The sequence below is a fragment of the Quercus suber genome, unplaced genomic scaffold (assembly GCF_002906115.3).
Source record: "Quercus suber isolate HL8 unplaced genomic scaffold, Cork oak 2.0 scaffold_246, whole genome shotgun sequence".
In the NCBI taxonomy this organism is placed as follows: domain Eukaryota; kingdom Viridiplantae; phylum Streptophyta; class Magnoliopsida; order Fagales; family Fagaceae; genus Quercus; species Quercus suber.
The window spans coordinates 81,069-89,854 of NW_027069702.1; the positions used below are offsets into that span (position 1 = coordinate 81,069).

The 8,786-nt window shown below is 31.7% G+C and overlaps 1 protein-coding gene across 1 annotated transcript; it reads right to left on the reverse strand.

Annotated features, from left to right (window-relative positions):
* Positions 1–647: 647 nt before the first annotated feature.
* On the reverse strand, positions 648–8,007 carry LOC111995695 (heat shock cognate 70 kDa protein). Its single transcript, XM_065780758.1, has 2 exons — positions 7,664–8,007; positions 648–1,794 (listed from the first exon to the last, which is right to left on the reverse strand). Exons 1-2 carry the CDS (start codon positions 7,875–7,877, stop codon positions 785–787), a joined length of 1,224 nt encoding a protein of 407 aa, XP_065636830.1. The 5' UTR covers positions 7,878–8,007; the 3' UTR covers positions 648–784.
* Positions 8,008–8,786: the final 779 nt, after the last annotated feature.

Sequence of the window (8,786 nt, forward strand, 5' to 3'; positions counted from 1 at the left end):
CCTAATTGGACCAAGAAACAATGAATTAAGTAGCTAGTGTTAGACTATTCTTTATATTTTAAAATAAGAATTTGTGAATTAAAAAAATAAAAAATAAAAAAGAACAAAATGATAAATCTAGAAGAGTGTAGTCAATGTAATACAATCACTAGATGAGTTTTTACTCTTTACCAAATTTGCCTCAAAAACCTAGAGAACCTCTACCATATTCTTTAAAAAGAAAAAAAAATAGTCTTCTTTCTCCCATTCTTTTCTAAATAACCTAGAGAAAGTAAAATAAGAAAGCTATGTCACAAAAAGGTAAAATATTGGCTTTGTTTTACCTCTTCAAGGGACTGTCGATTGCCAAGGGAGCTACTTGTAATTGACTACCATTTTAGGTAGAGATGGAAGATGTATCAACAATTTTTGTAATCAATTTTAGTTTAGGAGTTTTGGAGAGATTGAGAGAGTTTGGTCTAAGTTTTTACTTTTTAGTATGTCTAAGAGACTCAATTTCGTCTAAAATTCTAAAGAATTCTAATTGTTTGAAAGAGAGTCAACCAAAATACATGCATATTGAGATTGAAATTTTCATGTATTGGCTAAATTTTGGGGCTTAATTAATATCCTCCAAGATAATTAATAATCCAAAATTTTCTTCTACCGGTCTTTGTTTTTTAAATATAGTATTGGATAAGTATTGACTAATATTTGAGATTATATTTTTAAATTTTATTGAACTGGGGCTTGATTTTGGGGGCCTTCTATCACTTGGGGCCTTAGGCAGTGGCATCAGTTGCTTCTACTGTTGAGCCGCCTGTGCATCTACGAGCACTATGTCTTGAAGTTTCTTATTACCCATTCCGGTCAAGATTGCAGCTTGAACAGCAGCTCCATAAGCCACAGCCTCATCTGGATTAATGCTCTTACAAAGTTCCTTCCCATTGAAGAATTCCTGCAACAACTCCTGCACCTTGGGAATTCTGGAAGAACCACCTGTAACAACAACATCATGGACACAGCTCTTGTCCATCTTAGCATCAGTCAAACACTTCTCCACGATATGGATACACTTCCTGAACAAATCCACATTCAGTTCCACAAATTTGGCACGGGTAATAGTTGAAAAGAAATCAATACCATTACATAAATAATCAACATCAATATTAGCCACCATTGCAGAAGAAAGAACTTTTTTTGCTTCCTCACAAGCGCTTTTTAACCTCCTAAGAGCTTTGGAGTTTCCACTAATGTCCACCTTGTGCTCCCTGTTAAATATATTAACGAAGTGCTTTACCATTCTGTGATCAAAGTCCTCACCTCCAAGGTGAGTGTCTCCAGCAACAGCCTTTACTTCAAAGACACCCTTCTCGATGGTAATTAGTGAGACATCTGTAGTGCCACCACCCAAATCAAAAATCAATACATTTTTTTTGCCAATGCTACTGGCCATCCTATGAAGACCGTAAGCAATGGCGGCAGCAGTTGGTTCGTCAATTATACACAAGACATTCAGGCCTGCAAGGCCTCCAGCATCCCTTGTTGCCTTACGTTGTGAGTCATTGAAGTAGGCAGGGACAGTAACAACTGCATTTTTTACAGTTGTGCCCAGGTAAGCTTCGGCAATCTCACGCATCATTCTAAGGACCATAGATGAGATTTCCTCAGCAGAAAAGGGCTTCTCTTCGCCCTTATAATCGACAATGATCATAGGCTTATCACTGGGACCTTCGATGACCTTGAATGGCCAAAGATTGATATCACTCTGAACCAAGGGATCGCTGAATCTCCTACCAATCAATCGCTTGGCATCTACATATATGACAATACTATTTTAAGGAATCAATAAATGATTTGACAACAATAAAGCATAAGGAGCAGAAATAAATTATTCATTTCTTGTCCATAGGTATATATATTGAAGTAGAATTAGAAAACATCAAAAATTGGCAGCTTAAGCTCTTGCTGATGACCTTGAAAATTTTTAATTTATATCGTAACTATATGCCTGAAATTTGTAACAGAGAACTTTAATTAAGTTCATATTAACTACAATTAATAAAGCCAAAATTGCCCGTAATTGATAGCTTTTAACACCATGCGTGGTAGAATTTGAATGAGATTGTCGCCTATAAAATGGTGAATATGAATGCTATAAAACATTGTGATATTCGGGTAAGTTCGTGTTTTTATTTTTTTTTTTAACTTATTTAATTCGGTAAAGTATAGTAATATATTTATCATCCGAAGAAAAAGTAAAGTTATATTTTTATTCAAAAAAATAAGTATAGATGTTTCAAAAAAAAAAAAAAATATATATATATATATATAAGTATAGATATATTTTTATGTAATTTAATTTCAAATAAAATAAAAGGCAAATAATAAGAAGCCCATCCAAACATATTACAATGATTAAGTCGAATAACCCTGCATCTTTTGGCTAATATTTGAGTGCAAACTAATTTTGTAAAAGGAAAAACTAGAAACTTCTGGAAAATAAGTTCCATTTTTCCTTTAAATTATTCACTAATGAGCAATTAATGCATGCGAAAAGTTTGATAATTTTTTTTTATATATGAGACATTCAATTAATAATACTATTAATAAATAACAAGTTAAATTAGAGAATTTGTGAAAGGATCCTTCCTAATTTAATTAGAAATTATTAAAACTAATTTAATTAGAATTTTTTATTATGTTTCTCAAAAAAAAAAAAAATGTTTAGTGTTAGGGTACAAGTTATCTCTATACTCCAGGGAAAATTTTATTTATATATGATACATATTAATTCAATAAGTACTAATAAATAAAATTTGATTACATAATTTATAAAAAAGGTTAAACATATCTTAATCAAAATTTTTTGTACTATTTGGTTACTTATCAAAAAAGATGGTGGAATTTAATTAATTTAAGCTAACATAGTTTGATATTATTTCTAACTATAAAAAATAAATTAATATATTAGAAGGAGACCAAGGATGGAGCCAAAAAATCCTTCAATTTCTTCTGTTCTTAAGTAGTTTGCCTCCCTAACATGGTGAAAAATAGAAAATAAATGACTCCACTCCGGAGAAACAAACATTGATACCAACATAAAAAATAAAAAATAAAAGAAAAAAAACTTCCCTCACATATCAAAGTATTAACTTTTTCACCTACTTCACTATTTTTTTTAAAGTGGCTTTTATGTTGTCTCATAATTTCTACCCATTTTATTAATTTCTTTTCTTTTTCATTATTATCACTCATTTCAATATTTATGTCACTTTTCTTGTTGAGTAATTCTATGTATATTACAGATTTTACTACATTAGTCTTATAAGATGATATATCATCATCTTTTAAAAAAAAAAAATCAATTCATATTTATTATTTTTTCAAGTGGCACTAATTACATTCTTACCTTATCAACTTATTAGTATTTTGTAGTAAAATATGTAGTAATTTAACCTCTTTTTTTTTTGTCTTTTCTCATGGAAATTCAATTATTGGGCTCCATAATTACATAAATTAATATATTTTTAAAAAACATAATGCTCTTATACTGGACCTTGCCTAACCATAAGAATAGATGCCCTAATCCCTATCCAAGACCAGGCTAGCAAGGATAACTTTGCTATGGTGTGTATCTGAATAACCTAGGTCTAAGTGTTGTCGTAGCCCCATTCAGCATATAGATGATAAATCTCCACAGCTTCTGATTGTGGGGAACCAGGGCCAGCCCAAGATTGTTTAAGGCCTAAGTCGAGAATTTTATAAGGGCCTTTTTACATTTAAATATCACTTAAATAATATTTATTTATTTTTATTTAATTTCAAATCCATTATTAATTCTTACTTATTAATTGACTAATTCACCCAAAGTGAGCTAATGATAATTACTATATAGGTTTTACAAATTGGCATATCACTAATAAAAGAAAAGTTATTAAAACATTCATTTTATTATATTATTTAAGTAACACCGATCATATTCCTGTCATATCAGTTTGTAATTTTTTTCCTAAAATTTATATTAGCTTTAGCATTTTTCATACACAGTTTTTTTTTTTTTTTTTTTTTTTTTTGTGTGTGTGGAGAAAATGCTAAACTTATTACAAATTTTATTACAAAAAATTTACAAACTGATGTAACAATAAGGTGGCACTTCAACAAAATAATAAATGAGTTTAAATTACTTCATTAGTGACATATCAATTTGTAGGACATATATAATAAAACTTTTAATATACTAACATAACTCTAATATTTTAGGCTTTCTTAAGATTAGGATAAGATATACACCTAACTCACACTTTTTCTTTAATTAAAAAAAAAAAAAAAAAAAAAACTTACCACCCAATATTTGGGGGCCTTTTTATGTCAGGGCCTTAGGCCATGGCCTGAATGGCCTAGGCCTAGGGCCGGCCCTGTGGGGGAACCAGTCATCATTGACGCTAGATATCATATAGTGGCATACCACATCAACACCAGCTAGTACATCGCCAAATAAATACATCGTCGAACTATCGGTGCATCGGTATGGGGGTGTTTCCACTCGAATAGTTAGGATTGACCTTGATATCTTTAACATTGGAGAACGAGTCAAATGATAAGCAAATGCAACTCGTTTTGTTGCTTCAATTTGGAAAAACTAGGATCAGGGTTTAACCTTTTTTGAAAGCAGTCGTAAAGTGGTCATTGACTCCATTTTGTGCTACCCAATATCTGCCAACTGGGTTTTTGATTCCGTTGTGGGTGTTATTCTAGTCGCCTTTTTTGAAACTCTGAATTCCACTTATGGTTGTTTAAGAATCTCCCTGGAAATGCTAATTTTTTACCCATAATGTTATTAAGTGGGTCACTTGCAATTCCTTTGTTTAGAAGTTTTTAAGGAAATGAAATGAATTTAAATAAAAAAAATAAAAATAAAAGAATATTATAGAATTAAATAACTTTGTTTGAATATTTTAAAATAAAGGAACGGAAAAGAAAATCTGAGATTTTGAAAGAATAGAAATGAATGATAAATATTCCCAGCCCCTACCTATTTCATTTCTTCACACTTAGGGCCCGTTTGGTCGTACAGTTCAAAAATTGTTATTTAAAAAGATGTGAAAATTGTTGTTTAAAAAGTGTTGTTGAAAAACGTGTTTTTAGTGTTTATAAAATAAAAAAAAATGTGTTTGGTATTATGGTTTAAACAATATGTTTTAGTGTTCAAAAAACATAAAAATGTGTTTGGTAGATGTGTTTAATTTTGTAGAAAAAGCTGAACAAAAGTACGAAATAACCATTTTTAAATCAGGAGACATTATTCCCGTTGCTGGAGTCTTTCTTTCATTATCCCTTCTCTTCTCTTCCCTGAGGGGCAGAAAACGAAACCCACGCAGTCCTCGTCTCCATCTAAGTTCAGAAGCTGCAAACCTTCTAATAATAATTGTTATCTACTCTTTCTATTTAGAATTTTTTATTTTATTTTATTTTAATGTATATCATAGAAGAGCCTAGCAAAGAACAATATAACTTAACATTACCATTCCGCAGAGGCTCTTAGTTTAAGCGGTACTGCTTAGCTTGAGAGCCTCAAACTTGAATGTTCCTTGAAAAATTTCTATAAACTAGAAACCAAACAATCGGACACACAAAAAAACGCAAAGGCAAGTTCAATCACACAAATTCATCACATGAATCACCGTAATACATGAGACACCTAGATCAATATATAACTCCTTCAGAGTCCTTGGAGCTCAGTCATTCAAGAAGAGAGAGAGAGAGAGAGAGAGAGAGAGAGAGAGAGAGAGATTCATGGCTTGCCTAACCTTAATAGATCAAACATCAAAAGGGACATACACAAAAACCCATTACTAAAAAAATACCCAAAACAATTAAAAGAGAGCAAACAAAAAAGTAAGTAAAATTTCTAATCCTGTGGGAACAAGAGAAAAAGGAACCACCTACCAAATGCAATCAAAAACCCATTTCAAGAAATGGAAATGCTCAAGTATGAAACACCCACAACTAGAAACCGAGAAAGAAAACTTCCAAAAGCATAACACTACAGTTAGAACAACCAATAGCAACAACTTCACCAAGAACTACTTTCCCACCATCATCATCATTATCACTACGATCTAAAACCCCACATGCACCCAATAAAACATTAAATAAAAGAAACCCACTAAGATTCTAGGCCAATAACTGAATTTTGCTGGGTCGGTGAGAGGAGTTATGGAGGTGGGTGAGAATTTTGCTGGCTTACTTCGGTGTGTGGGTGAGATGGAGATATTTACCAGGTCCTTGATTCGGCGTGAAGAGAGATGAGAGGAAGAGAGGAGACAGCAATTGAAAAAGGCTGATCAAGTGGGCCATAATAATTTTCAATTTTATTACCGAATTGCCACTCAATATTGTGTTTATGTTTTAAAAACAGCCCAGAGTATGTTTTAAAAAGCCCCTGATTTTGAACAACGTTTTTCAAACTTCCTGTGAACAGAGATGGTCCACCAAACATGTTTTTTAGTTTTTGGACACTACTGTTATGTGTTTTAAACACTAAACACATATTTTGAACTGAAGGACCAAACGGGCCCTTAAACTCCCAAAACAAGGGAATGGATTTTCTATTCCGTCCATTTCTCATACAAGAAAGTGAAAGAATATTCTAAAATTATTATTTTAATTCATTTTCATTCCATTATTTTCTCTTCTCCTAAATGAGGGCTTAGGGCCTATCCCATCTTCTCTCTTCCCTTATGAACTATTTTTTAGAAAAAAAGAAAAAAAAAAGGAATTGTTAAGTTATTCTGACTTTTTTGCTGGGTAATAGGGTTTTAATTTAGCCCAAAAACACTAGCACAAAAAGAATAATTAACTTTTAAGATTTCACAAAGCATATACTAACACGATTGGTGGCCTAGTGGCTGGGACCTTAGGCCAACAAAACTCCGCTATATGGAGCCAAGGCAAGGGAGCCATGCACATTGATTCCTCCTCCTAACCCTTTTTTTTTAATTAAGAAAAGAAGACAAAGTACCTTGCATAGTAATTCAATTAAAAAAAAAAAAAAAAAAGACGTATATGTTACCGCCATATAGATACCTTTAAATTGCATCACCCTTTTTTTTTAATTAAGAAAAGAAGACAAAGTACCTTGCATAGTAATTCAATTAAAAAAAAAAAAAAAAAAGACGTATATGTTACCGCCATATAGATACCTTTAAATTGCATCTGCCTCTGCTTACTAAAATGATTACCACCTTTTATGATATCCATCGAGAAATTGATTTTCTTTTTTTAAAGAAAAATATGTGACTTGTTAGTTGTAACTAGTTACTATCAACTTAATATGACATTTAAAAAATAAAAATAAATAAATAAATAAAAAACAAATTATGAGTTATTATGTGATGTAAAATAATTGTCAAATTGAGGCAGACAATTTTTTTTCTTCTTCCCAAACAGAAGTTAGAAAGACTATACATCTTTTTCAATTCTGACCCAATCACAATTTAGCAAATAAAATAAAATAAAAAATTATGTGGAATTATTATTAATTTTCATGCGATGAGCTAACAATGGATGTGATCAAAGTTATTTTCACGAATCACCTTATTATTATTATTAATGGGGAGTATAACACTAATTGCTTAAGAATAACACTAAAAAATAAAAATAAAAAAACTTTGAAGATTACCAAAGACGGAGTTGGTGGGGTTCCTGGCGACCTGCATCTTCGCGGCATCACCGACCAAGCGCTCCATGTCAGTGAAAGCAACATAAGATGGCGTCGTCCTCTTTCCCTGATCATTTACTATTATCTCTACTCTTTCATTTTGCCACACTGCCACGCACGAGTTCGTCGTTCCCAAATCGATTCCTATCGCCGGACCCTCCCCATGGTCGGACATTGTCGTCGGGAATAGAAGCCCAAAGACTTTTGTTAATCAAAACTAAAGTAGATACTGTAGATGAAAGTAGACTATGAGGCACTTTAGAACTGAAAGGTTGAAGGCCCTAAATACTTAACATGCACATGGGCGGGTGCTTTTAAAAAAATGCAAAAAGAAATAGAAGAAAGCAGTATCTGTGAGACACTTCTGACCATGAAAGCTTAAAGACAGTAGAATCTCCTTAACCCTTTTTTTTTTCTTGATAAGCTATATCCCTTAATCTCGAAGTTTGCTCCTTTCCACTTAAGATGGGAAAAGAAAAAGAAAAAGAAAAAGAAAAAAAAGGAGATCTTAAATATAAACAGGTGCTACATATAAAACGTGTACATTTAAGTATAGGTGATGTGTTAATTTTAATTCTTTTTCTTCTTAATTTCTATAATTGCTCTGATGATTACACAACAGATATTGCTGTTAAGAAAAACACTCCCACAACAAACATTTTAATTTACATTTAAATGTAAAAATTTGAAGAATAATATAAATTGCTAATATAATAGTGTTCACAGTGATACAGTTAATTTACTAAAAAGCTATTTTTAACACCATAAACAACAAAACGCATGTTGCATTAATGGTGCTAAAGTTAAAAAATTTAGCATCCAAACTATAGTAACTATAAAAAATGATAGCTTACTATGGCTATAAAGTTATAATTTTTTTTAAATTCCAATTTTCTCTCTCTTCTTCTATTTCTTTCTCTCTTTAGCTCTCCAGCTTGTTCTCTCTCTCTTGCTTCTATCATTTTTTTTTTCCCTCTCTTCTCCTCAGACTCAAATCTTTTTTTTTTTTTCCTCTCTTCGCTCTCTCTTTTGTAGTGATATAATGGGTTTTGTGGCTAGCTGTGGGAGTAGTGGTGATAGGTTT

Excerpts from the sequence above, each read along its gene's own strand:
- LOC111995695 (XM_065780758.1), bottom strand. The coding sequence starts at position 7,877 with ATGTCCGACCATGGGGAGGGTCCGGCGATAGGAATCGATTTGGGAACG. Across the intron at positions 1,795-7,663 it reads CCCCACCAACTCCGTCTTTG|ATGCCAAGCGATTGATTGGT; the intron begins GTAATCTTCAAA and ends TCATATATGTAG.